At 35.3% G+C, this 20,711-nt stretch overlaps 5 protein-coding genes across 18 annotated transcripts in view; 2 read left to right on the top strand and 3 right to left on the bottom strand.

The window, feature by feature from the left end:
- Positions 1–1,080: 1,080 nt before the first annotated feature.
- Positions 1,081–6,387, top strand: LOC117212433 (rho guanine nucleotide exchange factor 7). Of its 8 annotated transcripts, none has more exons than XR_004488456.1 (13): positions 1,081–1,474; positions 1,559–1,794; positions 1,874–2,000; positions 2,116–2,290; positions 2,397–2,606; positions 2,720–2,918; positions 3,026–3,262; positions 3,365–3,443; positions 3,554–4,984; positions 5,402–5,573; positions 5,690–5,791; positions 5,887–5,971; positions 6,063–6,082. XR_004488456.1 is itself a non-coding variant. In XM_033457271.1 (13 exons), the coding sequence occupies exons 2-13, from the start codon at positions 1,726–1,728 to the stop codon at positions 6,223–6,225; spliced, it is 1,743 nt and encodes a 580-aa protein (XP_033313162.1). In that variant the 5' UTR covers positions 1,091–1,474; positions 1,559–1,725; the 3' UTR covers positions 6,226–6,387. The 8 variants fall into 8 exon arrangements, 1 of the variants encoding a protein (XP_033313162.1); XR_004488457.1 differs by having other exon boundaries at positions 5,690–5,795; XR_004488460.1 differs by having other exon boundaries at positions 1,089–1,474; positions 3,554–3,678; positions 5,690–5,795; positions 6,063–6,387.
- Positions 6,388–6,553: 166 nt separating this feature from the next.
- LOC117212434 (mediator of RNA polymerase II transcription subunit 11) lies at positions 6,554–7,207 on the bottom strand. The gene is made up of 3 exons (XM_033457272.1): positions 7,005–7,207; positions 6,779–6,919; positions 6,554–6,685 (listed from the first exon to the last, which is right to left on the bottom strand). Exons 1-3 carry the CDS (start codon positions 7,078–7,080, stop codon positions 6,564–6,566), a joined length of 339 nt encoding a protein of 112 aa, XP_033313163.1. The 5' UTR covers positions 7,081–7,207; the 3' UTR covers positions 6,554–6,563.
- Positions 7,208–7,660: 453 nt separating this feature from the next.
- LOC117212464 (cytochrome b-c1 complex subunit Rieske, mitochondrial-like) lies at positions 7,661–8,767 on the bottom strand. Its single transcript, XM_033457340.1, has 3 exons — positions 8,411–8,767; positions 8,106–8,283; positions 7,661–7,998 (listed from the first exon to the last, which is right to left on the bottom strand). Exons 1-3 carry the CDS (start codon positions 8,658–8,660, stop codon positions 7,707–7,709), a joined length of 720 nt encoding a protein of 239 aa, XP_033313231.1. The 5' UTR covers positions 8,661–8,767; the 3' UTR covers positions 7,661–7,706.
- Positions 8,768–8,796: 29 nt separating this feature from the next.
- Positions 8,797–20,711, bottom strand: part of LOC117212460 (vanin-like protein 1) — a 20,572-nt gene continuing 8,657 nt past the window's right edge. For 4 of the 5 annotated variants that reach the window (XM_033457321.1, XM_033457322.1, XM_033457320.1 and 1 more), the window contains 7 exons: positions 11,323–11,444; positions 10,666–10,806; positions 10,444–10,590; positions 10,216–10,382; positions 9,934–10,148; positions 9,725–9,829; positions 8,797–9,636 (listed from right to left, as the gene is read on the bottom strand). In XM_033457321.1, coding sequence (XP_033313212.1) covers positions 8,930–9,636; positions 9,725–9,829; positions 9,934–10,148; positions 10,216–10,382; positions 10,444–10,590; positions 10,666–10,806; positions 11,323–11,382 — 1,542 coding nt within the window. In that variant the 5' untranslated portion in view covers positions 11,383–11,444 and the 3' untranslated portion in view covers positions 8,797–8,929. Of the gene's footprint in view, positions 9,637–9,724; positions 9,830–9,933; positions 10,149–10,215; positions 10,383–10,443; positions 10,591–10,665; positions 10,807–11,322; positions 11,445–11,797; positions 11,870–20,711 lie in introns of those variants that run through there. The other variant, XM_033457319.1, reaches the window with a different exon arrangement.
- LOC117212462 (synaptotagmin-7) overlaps positions 20,116–20,711 on the top strand; it is an 18,784-nt gene continuing 18,188 nt past the window's right edge. For all 3 annotated transcript variants that reach the window (XM_033457325.1, XM_033457326.1, XM_033457324.1), the window contains exon 1: positions 20,116–20,252. The gene's annotated coding sequence lies outside the window, so the exon portion shown is untranslated. The remainder of the gene's footprint in view (positions 20,253–20,711) is intronic.

Raw genomic sequence — 20,711 nt, 5'->3', positions numbered from 1 at the left:
CTGTATGCGTAGTAAAGCCGCGCTGATTTTATTGTCTTTTCTTGTTATTAGCGTATCAAACAACGTTGTTAGTATATTGACCGTTGCTATCGAGAATACGATTTTCTAGTGTATGGAAGATCGGGATACAACGAGAAATAGATTCAGATCGAATTTGCGATTCGACGCTAATCTTTACGCTACATGATGTCATGCCGGTGATAGCGATGACAATGACTATGACAACAGAGACGCTGACGACGATCGTTTCGATAATATATTACAAACATTTTTATTTCTATTTATATTTCTATGTCTGTACGTACGTCCAATATATCTGAAATAAGTTATCGTTTCATCCTTGTGTATGTATTTTAAAATCATAGAAATTGATTGTTCAGCGAATTATTATGCTGATGCGTTGATAATAATTCTCGTTTTTTCTTCATACATATGCATGTATATATAGGAACTACAAAATCTCTTGAAAGAAAATACTTCCTGAAGCATCGTGTGATCGCCAATTTAAGCACCCGATAAAAACCAAAGCCATTGTTTTCCAAAATTCCATTTCATCGTATACTAGTGATGAAATATTAATAATGTCCGAGAAAAAAATGCGACACGTAGATGATACGGAATGCATGTAAATCGATAAAATAAAGATATAGCATTTTCTCATTCATCTAATTCGTTTACTACGAGTTGCACATGTTTCTTTTCATAAAAATTTATCTTTTCGTATATTTTTCATGCGCATCCACTAGCATCGCGTGAATACACGTTGGAGTATATACGCATGTATTTCATTTTATACAATGTTATTACATTTTATACAATACATATAAGCCTCCTTACATAAATTCACAATGAAATTTCATTTCTTAAAAGGAAACTGTTTTTAAGTTGTTTGCTTTTTTATACATGTAATGTACATATAAGCACGACATAATGGGAAGACGAAAAAAAGAGGAAGAAAAGGAAAGGAATCGGAATTTAAAGGACTGTTACATTTTATTCTATCTCTTCTTATACGAAAGAACTAGTTCTTAGAACTAATTTCAATGCATACGTATGCATTTATATACATGTGTACGTACACTTGATAACCTTGTAAGTGGGGACTGAGGACGAGCAATCGCAAGAAACGCATGAAACAGAATATGCGCCACTGTTATGTATGGATTTACTTGTGTATATGTGCATTGGGTATTAATAGCTTGCTGAGATGTCACAGAGCTACAGGCATCTAAAAGAAAGACTAACCTCTTCGTTTCTTATACGATAAATGGTTATATTCAACGCAACCTTGAATAATTTTAGATACTTTTCACACGACAATTCGACAAATATTTATCGAACGTAATCGAACTCAATCACATGCGGAATCACGTGCAAGGAATATCCCGCGATATTGTAAACCAAGGTAAAACGTATGATTAACAGTGAAATGTCATTTGGCGTTTAAGGACAGCAGTATGAAACGTAACTTTCCGTGAGTTGAACAATATCCAAGTGGATATATTTAACGAATATGTTATATAAATTCTTCAACGTTGTATCGTTTAAAATTTTTTAGTGCAAGTAAACTTGGGTTGATGGATAAGAAATTGAAGGAAGACTAGAAAAGTTTCTCTATGCAATGGAGCTATTCCATTAGACTTTTCATGTTTCTCTTTTATATTCTATTTTAGATTCACTTTAAAATACTTATTTTTCTCTCTTTTTTGTATTTATATCAAGACCATGTCAAAGCCTGAGACACCAAAATTTGTAACTGCTCTTTTTTCCTTCAAAGGAAAAAACAATGACGAGGTATGTTTCATTTTCTATTTTATTCTCTATTTCTATAGATCGGTTTTGCAATTTCAACACTGCTGCATTTGTGTTTTAGCTGTGTTTTAAAAAGGGAGATGTAATTACGATAACACAGATAGATGAAGGAGGTTGGTGGGAGGGAACATTACATGATAAAACAGGATGGTTTCCATCTAATTACGTCAAAGAGTGCAGGGTTCCAGGTATTGTGCATGTAATGAAACAATCTGTATTTAATCATTTTGATAATTTCTAGATTCTTATATGCTTACCTTTTATACTGTTACTACATTTACAATATTTTTATTTTGTTTATAGAGAATAGTGTCTCGACTATGAAAGCAACTGAAAAAGTTCTGCAAGAATCTCCCGTGCATCAAAAACTAAATCGTGATATTGTATTGAAAGATTTGGTAGACTCTGAAAGAGTGAATGTAGCAGAATTGCAGGGTTTGATAAATAGTTTTTTACATCCTCTAGAATCTGCTAACATGTAAGTATATGTGATAAATTATTTATTAATTTTGTGGGAATGCATACATTCACATACACCTTTGCAATACTACAAATGAGATGTATTATAAATCTTCAATGTATAGATTGAACAAAGAAGAATACAAGCAACTTCTAGGTAATGTACATGAAGTTTTGGAAGTACATCAACGATTGCTATCCAATTTGGAAGCAGCTATGACACAAGATTCTAGAGTTGGAAATCTCTTTCTAACGCTTGCACCAAAATTAAAGTCTATTCATACAATGTATTGCAGAAATCATCCGAAGGCAGTATGTATTTTAGATCAGTACAGGTATGTATGAAATAAAAAAATTATTTTTATGTTACTTAAGTTTAACTGTAGGAAAAGGATATGACACTTGAAAGTTATTTTCTTTACAAAATTAAATTCATTTCTTCTTCTAGAGATGAACTGAATGATTTTATGGAACGTAGTGGAGCGATATCACCAGGGATATTAGTATTAACAACTGGTCTAAGTAAACCTTTCCGTAGATTGGATAAATATTCTGCTATGCTTCAAGAATTGGAGAGGTATACGGAAAGAAATCATCCTGATAGAGGTGACACACAACGCAGTATAGCAGTATACAGAGAGATAGCGGTAAGTCGTTTGATTGTATCCTTACGTTGTTCTTTAGTTTAAGCTCCATAAAGATGTTTGACATTTTTAGCAAAATACGTTACAATTTTTGTTGCATTCTCTTGTAGGATCGATGTGCATCCATACGAAAGCAACGTGAGTTGGCTCTTCAAGTGTTAACCAGCGGTATTAAAGGATGGGAGGGAGAAGAGTTAAGCTCACTCGGGGAAATTCTTTATGTCGGATCTGTCACTTTGGCAAGCGGAACTACTGGTCTAGATCGTCGAGATAGATACTTTGTTCTTTTTCCAACGACTCTTTTAGTCCTCAGTGCTAGTCCAAGGATGAGCTCTTTCGTTTACGAAGTATATTCGACATTTTTTTCTCTATATTTTATATCTTGTTGTATATCTCTCATCTTTACAGAAATGCCTAAATAAATGCTTACATGTTTTCTCCATTCACAGGGAAAACTTCCATTAACAGGTATTACTATTACTCAAGTGGAAGATACAGATGAAATAAGAAATGCTTTTGAAATTACAGGCAAGGAATCCGAATCATTTATTCGTTATGAAATAATATTAATTACCACGCAAATTTACTTGACAAACTTTACTTGACCTATTATCAACAAAATTTCCATTTGATCTTAGGACCAATGATCGAGAGTATACTAGTACTTTGTGGTTCTAAAGAAGATCAGCAGCGATGGATCGAACTTTTAATACAGGAACAAACAACGAATAACAGTCTCGTGAAATCATCAACGACGTCACGCGTGAGTTACAGTTTACCTCCATATGCTCGTCTTTCAAGATATTTTGCAAAATTAGTCAGACAAAAAATTATACGTCCTGAACTTTTGAAAAAATTGCTTTATTTACAATACGTTCTGCGACCGGATATGAGTAATGTAAAAATGCGAAGGACTAATATAACGACATATGTCCTTCATCCGATGCAAACAAATAGTCAGGATAGTTGTTCATACAACTACTCGACAAGTTTCGAGTCGAATAAGATCGCAACGGGACAACCATTCGTTGGAACGACAATGTTGCGTAAATCTACTTTGACTCTCAATGTGAAATATGCATTACCAGATATTGATCTTAGTACTGTAGGAGTAACAAAGGGCTCATCTTTGACGGAAGTAATATCAACTGAGAATACACGAGGTGATATTAGTAAAAGTTTGCCACTTGTTAGTGTTGGAAGTTCTATTACTGCTGGTTTCGCCAATAATAATAATAATGTAAATACCGTAAGCGTTGTTGACGAACAACTCGCTTGTCGATCACGTTTCACGAATCTTGCTCGTTCGTTTCCAATTGGCTGTAACTTCCATCAAGATACATTTGGTGAAACGAAGAAGCACATAGATGTTGCGGCCGCGATAAAGTGTTGGAAGAGTAAAGAATTCACTGACGAACAATCTATTATAATAAATTCTGTACATCATCCATCCGTTCCTGTGTGTAATTCAAACATTATTGAGAATTGCTGTCAAGCGAATGTAATTAGTGTTGGATCATCAGATTCAGGAATGGCTGAAAGTTATCGATTAAATTCTTCTGAAATAAATTCTTCTTGTAAATCGTGTACGTGCGTTGAAAACAAGTACAGCATAGAACATCCTATAAGGATCTATTCTGATGAAAGTGAGAACGATGAGAATAATTTTGAATATCAGTGCGTTTGTACATCACCTTTTGGTTCAACCCCCAGGGATAGTGCTCACTTATCTGATTCATCGAAACACAATGATAATACATTAGATCCTCCGACCTGCGAAACTGCTAGTACGATAGTTTACAATTCTGACCATGCCTTTGCAACGAATAAAATACAAACAAAAGAAAATGTGCTTTCGAATAAATATGAGCATACAATGCAAAGAAGGTTTACACAACCTATACCGTACACACATCAAAGTATTGTACGAAAAGTTGGAAGGAAAGCAATTCAGCCAACTCGACCTGTCGAAAACGATTATAATGGAGCACATCAAATATACACGTCAGGACTGTATGCCCATTGGTGGTTGAAGAAGTCTATACCATTTTCTGGATGCTCGGATCAAGGCAAGCTTCCATGGCATGGCTGTCTTTTTCTTCCTACTGTTTAATTAGCGTTTTTGCTTGTGTTACTACTAATTGTATCTTCTTACACACGCGCGCGCACGGCACATGCACGCACGCACACACATACAGAGAGAAATGAAACGCGTACACGAGCACACAAGCGTATGCTTTCATTTCACAGCCATGTTGTGTGAAGTAAGCTTTCGCTTTACTAACGTCAGTATGCATTTTAAGAATCTAATTGGAAAAAGAAAATCTGCGTTCACTTGCATATATAGTTGGTTTATTTATGATTTTTCTTTCGTTCATTTAGAACATGGACATGTATAGAGCATGTTTCAAAATTATATATAATTTTTAGTTTAGTTATAATTAGTATAAATAATAAATTGATTTGCACTCTTTACGACTTATTAGATTTGCAGTCAACAAAGCGGGAAACAGCAACAACAACAAACGCAGCAACAGCAACGACAGTCACAACAACACAGATCAATCACGGAACATTGTGTCTCCCTAGGAATTAGAACACCTTGGAGTATCGCTTCGTTACGACCAGCACCTCCTTTCTATAGCTTCAAAGTATTTGGTAAAATTGACATTTGGATTTATCACGCGTACGGCCGCCATACGGCATAAATATAAAATTTGAAAAATATATCGTAACATGTATATTCATAACAAGAAACATGTTATTGCTTACAGATGAAAGACAATTTGAAGAGGATGCAATCATATTGAAGGTGATAGAGGCGTACTGCCTTTCTGTTAATGCTAGATTCACCGTGCATTCTGGAGAATCAACTTGTAGGTTGTGGATTACATTTTCGGTTTCTAAGATGTATAGTAGTGAATTTTTGTATAGTAACATTTACATGTCGCATATCATGTTTACATTTTAGCAATGCTGGAATATGATTCGCATAAAATGCGAGACAGAACATCTTTGATGCATAATCGTGGAAATTGGGATTTTTGTAGTAATCGGTAATCATCGTCTAGTTGTTACAATATTTCCCATAATTGTATACAGTATACACAAAGAAAACGCTTCTAACATATCGTTCATTTTGAATAGGACATTATCAGAAACAGTTAGAACATTGAAAAATCAAATGACAGATTTACAATCGCAAATGTCATTATTGACGAAACAATTGGACGAAGAGAGAAGATCGAGACTTTCTTTAGCCGCAACGGTAAAACGTAGCATTGGTGTTGTGGACGGATCGGTACCTTAAATGTTCTTGAGAAAAGATATAATTTCTTGATATAATGATCTGTGTTTTATCATATTTGCGTCTTTTAACCCGATTCAATTTAAGTTTGACATTGGGAATGTTCTCTTTGTAAAATTTTCACACAGTGCCATTGTAATAAAAATAAAAGAATGAGTAACTGAACAACGCGTATAAATTATTTCAACTTTCATTCGTCTTAGATGTGAAATTTATTACTTATTTCGTTTGCATGGAAATCTTTGGCAATGTATATACATCATGAAGTGTGTTAAACGAACATATGTGTATGAATTTGTTACATCGAAAATGATGATTCAGAAAAAGAGCATTCAATGAGTTTATCTTGGTTTATTTTTAATACGCTCTAATTCGTTTACTCTGCTTCGTGCGTGTTCTAACCTGTGCCATGCCATTTGAAGTACTTTTTGACTAGCATACCCAGAGCCTTCATGTGGTTGCCCTAAAAAGGAATAAATTTAAGAAGAGAGTAAAGTAAATTAGATATTCGTATAAAAAGACAAGCTGACTTTCAGGTGGTCAAATGATTGTTTACCTGTAGAAACTTGAGTTAGATAATTAATTTGTTCGCTCAATTTTGATTCCACGTGTCCTAGTGTTTTTAGAAATTGCTGAGTTTGCGCTTCAGCTTGTTTCATGCTACTTTTCTCTTTACTGAGTTCCACAAAAGCTTGCCCTACATAAAGTAATAAGAATTGTCTTCTAGTTACACGAGAATTATGGTGTTACATGGTGTTTATAAATAAGCGTTTGTTGATTACCTGCACTTTGCAAACACACAATAATATCCTTCTCAATCGTTTCAAGGATTTGTATTCTCTCCATCGGTGGCGTCATTGCGAATTAGTTGTTAGAAGCTACGATTTATACAAAACTGTTGAAAAAATGATTAGAGGAAAAAAAAATGAGAAACATAAAGTATCACGTAGTATGTTCAACGTCGCACTAATGAACGTATCGTAATATGACCGAAGATTACCGAAAATAGTCGGAAATGGTCGAAACGCGGCGCTGTCTGGTATATCAATCGGTATTCCCAAAGAGGAAGTTTCCTATCTGACATTCCTTTCTATATATCATCCTTTCTATGTTTCCTTTCTGGTTATACTTACAATTGGAATAAGTACATATTTTGGAGTAAGTACATATTTTAATCAATAGTAGTAACACAGAAGAAGTTTCATGTGTGGTAGTAAGTATATTTGTTTATTTAGATTATACTCTTTTGCATTATATATTTATGTTACATTTTATGTTTCATGCGTTTAAAATGTAAGAAATAGGCAATGCGACGAAGGATTTATAAAAGTATGTAAATTTATTTTCGCATAACTAAACAATAAAGAAGATTCTTAATGAAGAAAGCTGACGTGATTGAAAAAACAGTAGTATTACGCATGTAATAAGATATAGTTACTATTAGAAATATTAGTCGAGTAAATCATTTATTAAGGACAATAAAATCAACCAACTAGAATGGTATCGTTATCGAGGAATTGATATTCTGGTATTTCCAAATTAGTAGGTGCTGGTCCTTTACGTATGCGCCCAGACGCATCGAAGTGAGATCCGTGACACGGACAGTAAAATCCACCGCGTATGATACCGGAGTTAGGAATTGGTATGCAACCGAGATGCGTACAAATTCCAATGACGATCAACCATTCCGCTCGTTTGACTCTTTGATCATCTGTCTCAGGATCCCTTAATGTCGCCACATTTATTACTTTCTCTTGTTCTATAATGGATTGGGAGCTGTAATGTATTTGAAAATGTTTGAGCGTTAAAAATAAGATTTGGATAAAGAGAAAGAGCAGAGAGTGTAACCATCGGGAATGGATGATATTGGCTGAATAGCTCACCGATGGTAAATGAAGATCGGTTTTCCTCGCCATTTAAATACTGATACCTTTCCCACCGGTATATCTTGCAAATTAATCTCAATTTGCGCTTCTGCTAAAATGTTACGTGCTGGAGCCAGACTTTCTATGTAATGTAACAAGTGAGACTTGAACCCATAAAGTCCAGCAACACCGCCCACTAATCGAAAACAAAGGATCACGTTATCTTCATTGTCTTATCGTCTTCGGTCGCGCAAGTCCTTCTATCTCTTTTTTTACTGTATTTGTTTTTATTTTTCATAAACCTCGTACTCGTGAGAACGTACCAAAAGACATTACGTAACTTGATGTTTTTCGCTGATCGATGCTCCGTTTAGTCGACACATTCGAATTCTGAAGAGATTTTCGACGATATTCTTGAAAGCTAACTTTGGGTAAGTCAGTGTGTGCATATCGATTTTTTAAAGAGAATGTTAGTGTGCTCGCGTTCAACCAATTCTCGAAAGGAAATCGAGAATAAATCGATGCGAAAGACGATGACATTTCTTCTCGAAGCTTGTACTGATTACTACCCATTAATATAACATGAAATTCGTTCGAACGTCGCGTTTTTATCTTGGTTGTGATTCGCGATTGTTTTTTGAAATAATTGAAAACGTGAATGCATCTCACAAAAGAAAGAAACTGAACAGAAGGGATAAAGAAACAAATATCGAAAAGTTGTTACTACCATGTTATTGTCAATAGATTGATACATGTCCATAGTATTGCGATCTTTTATTGGAAAATTTGATCGAGTCGAAAAAAGTTATGCAAGAATAATGTAGTAAATATAGATATCGAAATTAATTCCATTTGTCTTTCTCAAAGTCTCTAGCATATATACCAAAGGTAATAAGATTGTTGATCGGTTCGTCCAAAACCATAGTTAGATTCATTTCGTTTCCACGTACATGTTCAACGTATGACCACTGTCCAAAGGGAATGAGTGAAGCGTCAAGTACGCTAGGCATTATCAACATTTTTGTGTAATCGTTGAATCTTGCTGTGACGCTTAAAGCGGAAAATATAGTATCGGATCGGGAAACGAAACCGCAAGAATGGATAGATTCATTAAGACATTGAATCAAGCCACATACGCGGACACCGGCTTCTACTTGAGTGCCGTACAAGCGAACACCGTTATAAACTATCGCGCGGTAATAAATCGAAGACGAATTGGTGATGGTTTCCACATCAGCCTTAAAGTCGCAGCAAAAGTTATGATGACAAACGGTTTCGGTCATCGAATCGTTGTTGAACAGAATAGATTCGAATGATGTAATATTATCGCGTAATAATTTTATCCACTCGGGCGTGACTTCTTTCTTTATTGATTTATCACAAAGCGTTTCATGGCGTGCAATGTTTTTCGCCGTTTCTTGATTTTTCTTTTCTTTGTTCATCGACTTCTGTTTCACTTCTGCTCTTCTGGATTTTATTGTTTTTGGGACTCGGGAGATCAAAAGTTTAGGATAGTCAGCCATGGTTACGTTGGCTATACCGTTACGACCTAACGAAATTGAATTGGAAATTAATTGAGAAATAGAACAAATATCTCAACAAGTATGAAATTGTGAATCTGTATGAACGCGCGATACCTAAATAAATTCCGCTTCCCGAACTTCCGATAGCAGGTTGGTGATATCCAGCTACTAAAAGATTCACATTCTCGGCAAAGGACCATCCAAATTGCGTTTGAATGGCTGGAAGAAAAGTTATAAATGAAAAATGTTGATTGATTGATTGCAAGCTGATACAGAAAATATATAGTATGTTGTAAATAAATGGTACTAATGACATAAGATACCAGTTAAAAATGGCGTTTCCGAGAACCAGGCGGTGGTGTATACGATATTTGAAACTCCTTCTATTCTAGTCAAGGATAAAGGCGGTACCGAAAATAGTATATCAAAGCATATAAAGGTACCAAATCTCACACCGAAATCGGTGTCGAATGTTACAATTTCCGGTATCTCGATCTTATCGAATTCGGCTTCCATATAGAGATTCACTTTGCGATACCTGATTACAAAGAGAAGGAAGAAGAAAGGAATCGTTATAAATCGATCATGAAGATATGATTACGTACCTGGCAATTATCTTTCCTGTTCGGTCGAACACGACATTAGTGTTGTGATAGTGCCATGTTTCGTTCGAGGGGCGTGCATCGGTGTGATTGGCCAATCGTTTTTCAGCGATATTTACCACCACGTAGATGCGATTTTCCCTTGCAGCGCATGATAGTCTTCTTAACGTCTACAAGAAATAACAGAAGAAGAGATCTATGGTGTATCGAGTGTGGATACAGAGTACTTACTTCACTGACGTTAACGTCGGTTCCCGTGCAAGGGATATATTCATCGACAGCGGAAGGAATCACTGTTGTCCAAGAATTCATTTGTGATTTGTCAGGCAAATGGATCGATGTCAATCCATCTTCCGGGAAAACGATAATGTCAGCACCCTGTGTGGCAAATTCTCACATCAGGATTAACATGCTGCGAAAAACCATCAGACCATGAAACTCGATCGAGCTTACCTGTTTACTCGCTTTTTCTATGTACTCGATGTACGCATTCGTGTTTTTTCTTAAAGTTAACACGGCATCATGCCAATGATAAGCCGGTGCAAATTCTACCACAGCTGCGGTATAATAATCCGATGAATTTTGTTCTGTCATCTGTTTTATAGAAATGGATGATAGGAATTAGCGAACGATCATTTGTTAGATTACTCTTATCCTTATTAAACGATGACAAGTTTGGAATCGTGTTTTAGATTTTGGTCTATTTCGTCTTTCCAAAAATCATCCGATTCTTACCAAATTTGTATACACTATACAGGTTATTATATACAAGGTATTCGGCTACAGGCGTAAAAAGATTTAAGGGGTGATTTTTAAAGCTAAAATAACTGTTTATAATATACAGGGTGGTTGGTAACTGGTGGTATAAGCGGAAAGGGGGTGATTCTACGCGAAAAAAGAAGTCGAAAATATAGAATAAAAATTTTTCGTTCGAGGCTTTGTTTTCGAGAAAATCGACTTTGAATTTTCGCTCGGTACGCGTGCGGTACGTTATAACGGATCTCACTGTAGATCGTTGTCTCGATGGAAAAATTAAAAAAAAAAATTTTTTTTTTAATTTGTATTCAAGGTGTTGTATACCTGTTCGTACTATTGAAATTTTAACCTTACCTGATATGAAAGTCGTATGAGGATCAATAAAAATCCAATTTCGTTCAAATTTCCGCGCATGGCGATTGCTTAACTCGTCGGTCCTTTAATTTAGTTGCTTTAGAAGAAAAAAAATTAACAACCTGAAAAATGAAATATGTTTACCGTTTTTATAACACCTGATTCGATAGATTTGTACGTTTTTTTCCCGTTTCGTGTTTTAATGTCTTCGTGTAGTTTTTTTTGTCCTATACATTTCATGAATATGTAATATGCATATATAAAATAGGAGATTCGATTCTGTCACAGGATCAAATACAGGCGCGCATATACGTATACATATAATATACATGTGATGCATGTTATGTACATATATCACATAGAAGATAATCAGTAGACGATTATACATAGTGTAAAAGCAAGGTTTTTGCAAACCTAAGCGCGATCTGTCAACAGCTGTTTAATGATAATATAAATTGCAATAATTTGATTTTACCGTTGTCGCGATGACAAGAAATCCGTAATGTAAGATAAATACTAGTCTAGTACTTCTTTGGCATTCCGTATTTATACTCACAATGATGATATTCGCGGTGGGGAGTTTATCTTGTCAGTATGTACGTAGTAAGTACGCGAACGTGTCGTGCAACTTCGATTGTGGGAGAAATTTCAGAACTGTTTCCTCCAATACTATTCTTTGCTTTATCGTTAACGTTCTTATGTACATAATAACAATACATAGTAAGTATGTTCTGATATATATAATGCGTTGCTAGCAAATTGGAAGATAGAAGAAATGTGAGAGGGGTTATTTATTTCTGACAGACTTAATATAAGCTCAACATAACAACAAAGATAAGCACGTGTATAGGCCGAAAATATCATATATGCAAATAAAACAATACAAAAGGTGGTAACTCATGACGGTGAGAATCGTTAGTCTTTGACGATGAGTGATAGAGTACAGTATTTTCCTTGCCCATGTGCTGTCCTGAAGTCTTGCGTCTTGACTATTCTTGAGTCCTGATTACCAACTTACCAACAATGCATTACTAGAGGATTTAAAGGCATGGTATTATATACACGATACATATATGTATATGCACATATATACGTCAGGTATACGTCAGGACATACAGAGTGTGAAATTTATTGCAAAAGACGCGAGGTGTGCAAAGTGACAATTATTATACATAAATAAAAACTATACAAGTTCTTATTATATATATTCAAAACCATATAAATTCAACTCTCTCTGGTTCAATTTACGAGTAGATCTTTATTTTCGCTGTTGCTATCGCTCTTTCTTTAACTTTTATTACTGCTGTTGCCATTGTTGCCTTCATAGTGTCATTATCGACGGCTCTGATAACATCGTGCTACTATCGATTCTATTATCGTGTATAAATTACATATGACTGCATTATTTCGTTACGATACCCAATTAGGTTATATTAGGTTAAGTTGCATTATTTATAATACTTGTAAACTGTTAATTTAACGTTTTGATAGAAACTTGATTTTTACTTTCCTATCCTGTTTACGGAGTATTCGAAAACGTCAAATCGAAAACGATAATTACGTGCAACATTTTGTACAAAATTTATGAGCTAATGGGAATTAACGGATCCTACAATTACATAGTACCAGAATTTATTTGCACGTGTATCGTATGTATTTCGCAATACCATATCTACAAATAAAATTTGCAGCGATGATAACTTGCTCCACGATAAGAACATCTCGACAAATGGATCACCAATACGAATGTAGTAATTAACGAAGATACAATATCACAGCTATGATCGTCCTTAAAAAGCAAGCTATCGCACCTTGATCTTTTCCCACTAGATACATTATGTAAAGACGATCTCCTAGTTTCTTTCTAATTAATAAATAATTAAATAAAAATGGCATTCCCTATTAACGTATGAGGCCGAAGGCAGATTTTTGTACTGTAAAATACTTTTAATTAATAATTTTATAATTTATACCAACCTACAGAAATGCACGATAATGTTTACTTTCTAGACATATATCAAACTCATATATGTATATACATTGTCACGTCCCGCGCCCCGCACGATCCGTAGCGCGAAATTAAAATTGGTCATTCCTTTCAAATCAAGGTAATTTAAAACGTTTATTTGAAACCGTGTTTACAGTATTTGAAGTGAAAGGCTGTTAAAACCGTTAAAAGCTATATCTTGCGAAAATTTATCTAACCATGTTTTTATATTTACTTAATTATGTTTTTATAACGATATTAAGAATTTATATATTTACTTTTATATTATTTTTATTTATATCATCTCCGACAGATATAAATAAATGTAGCGACTCAGAGAAGTCAGTATATTAATTACCGTTCGTCAACCGAATAATTACCATTCGAAGAGTTAGTTATCATTTTGTCAATCGAAAAATCATCATTTTGTCAAGCGAAGAATTTTATATCCGTCAATCTGTCAGTCAATTGTCAATATCGAAATCGAGTAAGATTTGAATAAATCATGACATATTGTTAATTTATTTTCGAACAATTTTAATCCTCTGCCATGCCAGTATTCCCGCACATAGCAGGTTAGCCGAAAGTGGAACTTATTGCCAGCTGCATTAAACGTCAGTTAACGCTACCTACCTCCTTGTCGGCAACTAAATAGAACGTAACAACATACATAATAACTGTACAATTACGTACATTATATGCGGTATGCTCATTGTTGAAGATATTTTATAGGAGATTCGGCTGTTATTTAAAACTTTCACTAAGTAATATCTCGATACCGTTATCTATGAGAGATTTCTCTGGTTATCGATAACTGTTGCATATACTATATAAGAAAATTGTTCTTTGGTTGCCGATGGGCATCTATAAAGTAATTGTTTTTGTCATCAATAACCATTATTTATAACGAAATTTTTTTGCGTTACCGATAACCACTATCGATGCAGAATCTTTTTTCTTTATTACTTTCAACCATGCAGGTTTTGTTAACATTACTGATAATGATTAGTATCTAGATAAAAGACATAAAAAAACGGATCCTATATTCGTTTTTTATATACATATATGTGTCGGGTTTGTCGGGTTGGCGCGTTGTGTTTCTTCGTTGGGACAAGCCATTGTAGTTGTACAAAGAGGTTTATATTTACAGTGATATGTACAGGAGTTGTTCAAACAAGGTTTAACTGTATAACGTAATAAGTCACTCTTAAATAAACAATGTTCTTAGGTTCAAACGAATCCACGGTCAACGGGATAATTCTTTGTACAATTGGATATATGTTAAACTCGAAATGACGTTTGCTATGACGTACGGTATTTTTCAGACTGACTGTCTGACGTTGTGAATAAACTCTCCAAGGTGACCATAAGAATAAAAGACTGACACGTTCACATTTGTCAATTGTGTATTGATCAGGGTTATCAACAAAATTCCAGGCGCCGTTACTAGGCAGACTCGCGTAGAGCCGTCATTGCTCCCACCTCGGGACTTGTTTGTTAATACAACGTGTGCCTCTCAACATTAGTATTTCTACTGTGAAGTAAAACGCTTATCCCGTGACCGTGGCTACGTTCGGTGACCAGTTGTGACACCTTCACCCCAAGCCCACTGTTATCATACTATAATGAACAGCTAGAACAAACAGTTTAGCCCAAAGTATTGGGAATCTTCCCAAAATTCTAAAAGAAAGGCCCGTTATCCCTACATCACCGACATATGTAACTGTTTCAACCCCTTAAGTGGTAAGAGTCGGTAAATATATCCGCTCGGTGGGTTGGTTATCGACAACCAAAAGAGAATGCCCTCATCGATATCACTGTTTAACAAATTTTGACCTTTTTCCGATTTTGCAATTTTCAGTGGGTGATTGTTGTACACTTTCGTAAGCCAAACACGAATCTGTAAACCGCTTTTTCTTAGAATTTATAATTAATGTTTTGGGCCCTTAGGTTGAGACGAAATTATTCTATGGATTCTCCCGAATAAAATGATATGTATTGTTATTGAATTATAAGCATTTAAACATGTTTGAATAACGAGCAAGTGAGAGAAGGACATCTAAAGCGCAACATCTTTTACTTACATTTTCCAGTTTATTTAAAAAACTAGAGGTGAAATCTTTGATAAAACACGTGTCGACGACGGCGACAGTGTAGCGTAAAATTAAGATAAAAACAAGAAACTTGTCAATTTCCGAACAGGAGATCGAGTTCTTTTTATTTTTACTCGGTTCGCGATGATATTGTGGCGGCACGGGCCACGGAACTTTCCAACGACTCTGGATACAAAGGGCGACGCTGACAAAGCGCAACACCGACATGGCCAATGTACCATCGATATCTTCACGCTCTTTCCGCCGAATTCTCGAAAGAGCATACGTGCCAGCCGCGGCGGCACATCTAATGAATGCACGCTAGTGGGGGATATGGATGGGCAACGAAGGGAAGAATCCGTTCGAGCCGGAACAAAAGGGCAGTCAGTCTGTCTTACGCCGTTAAATGTATAACTCCTCAGTACCATTACATAGCAACACGTCGAATGAACTCTTGGTGTCTATTGTTACTTGTTAATCGTTACCAGTTATTTGTTAATCCTATCTGTTAATTGTTAATTGACTTGACTCTGACTGTTAATTCGTTCTTAATAAACAATTGTTCGTTAAAACATGTGAGTATTCCTTACGCACCTATCGCGACACGCCACCTCAATACACTTTTGATACTTGGGCTGGTTAAAAATTTTTCAGACTGACTGGATGATTTTTAAGGAGCATTTATATTCTTTTATTCGTTGGAGTGGGAGAAGGCTTTGCTCGTACTTATTATATACTTCGGTTAACGGCTGGAGTGACCGAATGCAGGCGTCTGAGAACGGGTGCTGACTGGACTCGGAATTTTGGTTTATCATATGGCTGCTCGAATTTCACCTGTGACAGCAGCATTGGTATTCAATATTGGCGGATGCCTTGCCTGCCGGTATAATCAGAGAGGAAATTTTTTTATTCGCTATTCATCGGAATTGAGAATTATTGCCGCTGTCGAATGTTTTGCCAAACCTTTTCACTTTTCACTTTTACATTGGAATGAAAATATGACTTTTAAGTTTTTCTTGATGCTTTCCTTAGCATCCTTAGCAAATGTCTGCTCTATCGCATGCTAGAGTTAGACTTTCTTCTAGACTCTTAATTTTTAAAATATATAAAAAGGTGTTCAAAATATTTTCAAGGTGATCATTATTTAGACATGTTTAATTGCTTATAATGCCACTAACAATGCATATCATTTGCGGGAATGTTCACAGAATATTTTCATTTCAATAGCAACTCGATAGTTGCAAAAGCACAAAACACCTGTAAAGTTGAAAGTTTGTAATTTTTTTCAAAATTGATTTTTTTGAAAAATGATTTTTATGAAAAAACGGTTTGCAGATTGGAGTTCAGCTTACAAAAGTCTACAAGGATCGCCTATTGTAGATTGTAAAATTAGATACGTGTTGGACAGTGTAATGGTTATCGGTAAACAAAAACATGTTGATCGCTTATAGCGGTTGTATATAGCGGGGATTTGGCATTAGCTCTTCCATCACTTGTTTTGCTGTTTCCCGCTTTTACCATTTACTGCTTTCTTTATTGTATATTCACGGCCTTATGCTGCAATTTTTTTTATTCTGATTATAACTGTTATGGTCCTTGATTGAATTTAAATATCATGTCAGCCAACTTTAGGCATGTTTATTGAATGTATGTTATTTATATTGCTATCTTATTGCTACATTATATCACTGCTACTTTGCAATTGTTTATACACTGTCACGAGTGCCATTTAACTGATACGCATTTATTTAATCATTTATGAAACATCGTTTTATAATCAAATCAAATAATCTTTTGATGATTCTTGCTCTTTCTCCGTTGGTTACATAACTTAATTATTATTAGAATTCGCTATCGATAACTTGTATCACGAGGTTTTTAAGTGGAATTTCAATTCGGTTATACCCGTTTTAATATACATAATTGGTTTCACTTACGTGAAATTGCCGATCGTTCTTTATGCAGATTGTCGGTAACCTCGTGGATGACTGCATAGAAATAGTTGATTTGAAATGTGAATGTCATTAACAATTCAATTCATTCTTTTAAAATCAATAACCGTGATCGCTAGTTATTGGACTTAAAAAATTGCCTTCATAATATCAGTTTCCTCGTGCATAATACTTTCAATTTTCTAACGGTGAACTAATTTTTCATATGTTTAAAACTTGACAGATTCATTACAAATATTTAATAGTGCATACGTTTATTGCAAATACATTCAAATCTTATGAGTGAAATAATACGGTTAAAATGAAACGAGTTGAAAGTGTAACGAAAAATATAACGAAATGGTGATCGAGTTACACTTATCGAAAATTAATTACTCGTTATAATATTTCACAGAACATCATTTAACATTATGCTCGCTTTAAATTTGTTTCAGGAACCATTCTGAGACGAACACGGAAGAAGATACAATATTCTATTCTTTTCCCTTTATTAGATTCAGATTCCTAAATAGATAGAATTTCTCTGTGAGACATGTCTTTAGATTCTTATATAGGTAGAATACCTATATAAAAAAATGGGATTTGTGAAATTAAAATTTGTTTTAAAAACCTTTTTAGGACCGGTGAATAAAGACACACGATAGACAAGATAGACACAACAAATTAGATTTACTTTTAAGCAGAATATATATTAATTATTTAATATGTGGTTTAATACACAATTATAAGTATTTTTAAATTTATGAATAGATGAAATATTCTTAAATCATCATCTTAACGCTTAAGTAGGCATTTGGTAGGAGAACACTGATTAATACTACTAACTGTAAACGTTAATATGTGCCATTTCTTATATGTGTAAGTAGGTGTACTTAGATAACATATACTGTTAATTGAGTGCGTCTATAGTTAAGAATAATATGTATAGTGATAAAGTATACAAAGTAATATAAAGAAAATGCATATGTAAGAAGCTAAGTAAGTAATTAAGGAGGTTTATTATCCCGAAATAGGATACATATGTATATGTAGGAGTGTTATATTATGAGTTTATAGGAAACAGTATGATAAATACAATATCGTTGCACTCACGCGAAATCGAATATAAAAACCGCGTTTCGCGTATTCGTTTCTTACTAATTTTACGACACAACAACGCAACGAACTTTGCACGACCACGATAAATTCAACTCTGGCAGCATTTTCCATGCACATTTTTCCCCTAACATACCTTGGTAACGCTCACAACTCTCCTTGACAACATTAACATATCTTGACAACGCTAATAAACAATTACCCCTCACGCCACATCCTTCCTTGACGTCACACTATCCCACATATATATGTATGTATTGTTATATACTTCAGAAATACACATATCAATTTGTGACGAAAAGCTTAGAAGCGGTGAGAACACGACGAATAGGCTCCTATATAGTGTCGTAAAGTAATATAAAAAATTGAATTTATAGATTGGCGAAATGAGAGTGCAAAGTACGATGCGTGTCCTGCCGTATTTGATAAAAGTTGGTTCAATAAAACTTTTCATTGATTCTCGAAGATTGTTACGTTTTCTAATGTCTAGTGGTAACGTCTCTAACGTGTATTCGATCGAACTTGAAACAAAGGATTGGGTTAGTAACAGACAGAACGCATAATAATCGTTGCGACGATATTCAGTGGCGAAAGGAGATAAGGAGGATGACAGAAGGAAAGGAAGAAAGCTGAAGTGCACATGGTTGTGGTTAGTAGGAATTTGAGAAAGTAATAAAAAAAGGGAAAAGCGAGTAGACGAGAGGCGTTAAGAAAAGGAAAATACATGTATCAGAAAAGGATGCGAGTCCGCGTATCAGTCGGATAGGGTGCGCGGTTGAGATGTGCCATAGGGAGAATCGAGTTTCGCAAGGTGTGCCGTAGTCGAAAAGGTGGGGTTGATGTGGCGAGCGAGGACGAGATCGAGGGCGCGAGCCCGTGTATGGGTGGAAATTTGCGGCGGGGTCGTGCCGCGGCGGTGAGGTGGGAAGTAGCAGCCGCGGAGCAGCAGTGCGTCGCGACGCTGCCTGTCACGCGGTTGCTGCTTTCCTCCTATCTTAATCTTCTCCTCGCTTTTTAAACATTTCTCTAATCGGTAAATTCTTTCGTTTCGTCCTCATCGTTTCTCCGTTATCCTAATCAGCTTAGTCCACTGCGCATTTTCTTTCGCCTTCCTTTTTTTCCTCCATTTATCTTTTCCTTTTTATTTCAATACTTCCCTCCTTCCCAGCCTCTCCATTCCTTCCTCCCTTTCTTTCTTTCCCTACTTTTCCTTTCATTTTCCCGATTCGATTTAATCTGGCTTGATCTACAAGGTCTCCCTTCTTTCCGAGGAGCTACCTTCCATCGTTATTCGAGCGCTCCTTTCCCTTCGTCGAACTCCTGCTCGTAATTCCATGTCTCCCTTTTCTTTTTCCAATGGATATTGTACAGCCCATTTTTGCATCCTTTGCTTGGTTTGTTAATCTCGTTTGCCGGTTCCACGTGAACTGTTTCCTTACACTTTTGATTCTTTTTATTCTCTTTTGATCTTGTCTGAGAATTCGATTTGCGAAGATCTCCGTGATTCCTATTAGTTTATCATTTTGTCGGTTTCGTGCACGGCGATTTTTCATTATACGCGTATGTAAAGTATACACGTAGGAGCTCTGCTTGGCGATGATTGTCGAGGGAGAAGAACAACGACACTATCGTTATCGTTGATCAACGCAAAAAATTTGAAACACGGATGGTGTCCATTAGTGAACGTAAACGCGTAAAATGAATGTCAACGGATATCAATTTCGTTCGTCTAAACAATCGTTTGTTAAGTAGCGTGCCTTTCCGATACCAACGAGACAGGGGATAGCTTCCTCCTCTGTTTTGGTGAGTATTTTATAATTCCATCTCTTCCTCTCTCCTATTTTCTCCCTATTTCACCCTTTCCGTTCTGTTCCATTCATTTTTTACATTCTTTTTTCGTATCTTTCGCATCTTTCGTGACGTAACGAGTGTTCAAATATATATTTGTACCTATATACATGTATATGTATATATATGTACGTTTCTATTAAAATATATATGTACATTTCAATTAAACACACGTCAAAAACAAAGAAAAATTGTTAGATCTTGTCCACAAAATGAAAGGTAGCGAAAGGAAAACGGAAGATTCGCATCGTACAGGATTATTAATACATATATCGCGATGCGCATCCTTGGTCAATACGCTTGATCTTGTAATAGAAAAGTGATTTGAAAAATTGAATACGCGAGTGCAATCGATGTCGCAATATTATTCGTGTTAATTTTAGAATAAAACGAAACGAAACGAAAGGAAATGAA

The sequence above is a fragment of the Bombus bifarius genome, unplaced genomic scaffold (genome assembly GCF_011952205.1).
Source record: "Bombus bifarius isolate JDL3187 unplaced genomic scaffold, Bbif_JDL3187 scf7180000008297, whole genome shotgun sequence".
NCBI classification, from domain to species: Eukaryota; Metazoa; Arthropoda; class Insecta; order Hymenoptera; family Apidae; genus Bombus; species Bombus bifarius.
The sequence above is the reverse complement of the archived record's forward strand: the minus strand, read 5'-3'. Positions and strand labels throughout refer to the sequence as shown.

Excerpts from the sequence above, each read along its gene's own strand:
- LOC117212433 (XM_033457271.1), top strand. The coding sequence starts at position 1,726 with ATGTCAAAGCCTGAGACACCAAAATTTGTAACTGCTCTTTTTTCCTTC. Across the intron at positions 1,795-1,873 it reads AAGGAAAAAACAATGACGAG|CTGTGTTTTAAAAAGGGAGA; the intron begins GTATGTTTCATT and ends TTTGTGTTTTAG. Across the intron at positions 5,972-6,062 it reads TGGGATTTTTGTAGTAATCG|GACATTATCAGAAACAGTTA; the intron begins GTAATCATCGTC and ends CATTTTGAATAG.
- LOC117212434 (XM_033457272.1), bottom strand. The coding sequence starts at position 7,080 with ATGACGCCACCGATGGAGAGAATACAAATCCTTGAAACGATTGAGAAG. Across the intron at positions 6,920-7,004 it reads TGTGTGTTTGCAAAGTGCAG|GGCAAGCTTTTGTGGAACTC; the intron begins GTAATCAACAAA and ends TACTTTATGTAG. Across the intron at positions 6,686-6,778 it reads TCTAACTCAAGTTTCTACAG|GGCAACCACATGAAGGCTCT; the intron begins GTAAACAATCAT and ends ATTCCTTTTTAG.
- LOC117212464 (XM_033457340.1), bottom strand. The coding sequence starts at position 8,660 with ATGGGTAGTAATCAGTACAAGCTTCGAGAAGAAATGTCATCGTCTTTC. Across the intron at positions 8,284-8,410 it reads AAGTTACGTAATGTCTTTTG|TGGGCGGTGTTGCTGGACTT; the intron begins GTACGTTCTCAC and ends GTTTTCGATTAG. Across the intron at positions 7,999-8,105 it reads CCGATCTTCATTTACCATCG|CTCCCAATCCATTATAGAAC; the intron begins GTGAGCTATTCA and ends AATACATTACAG.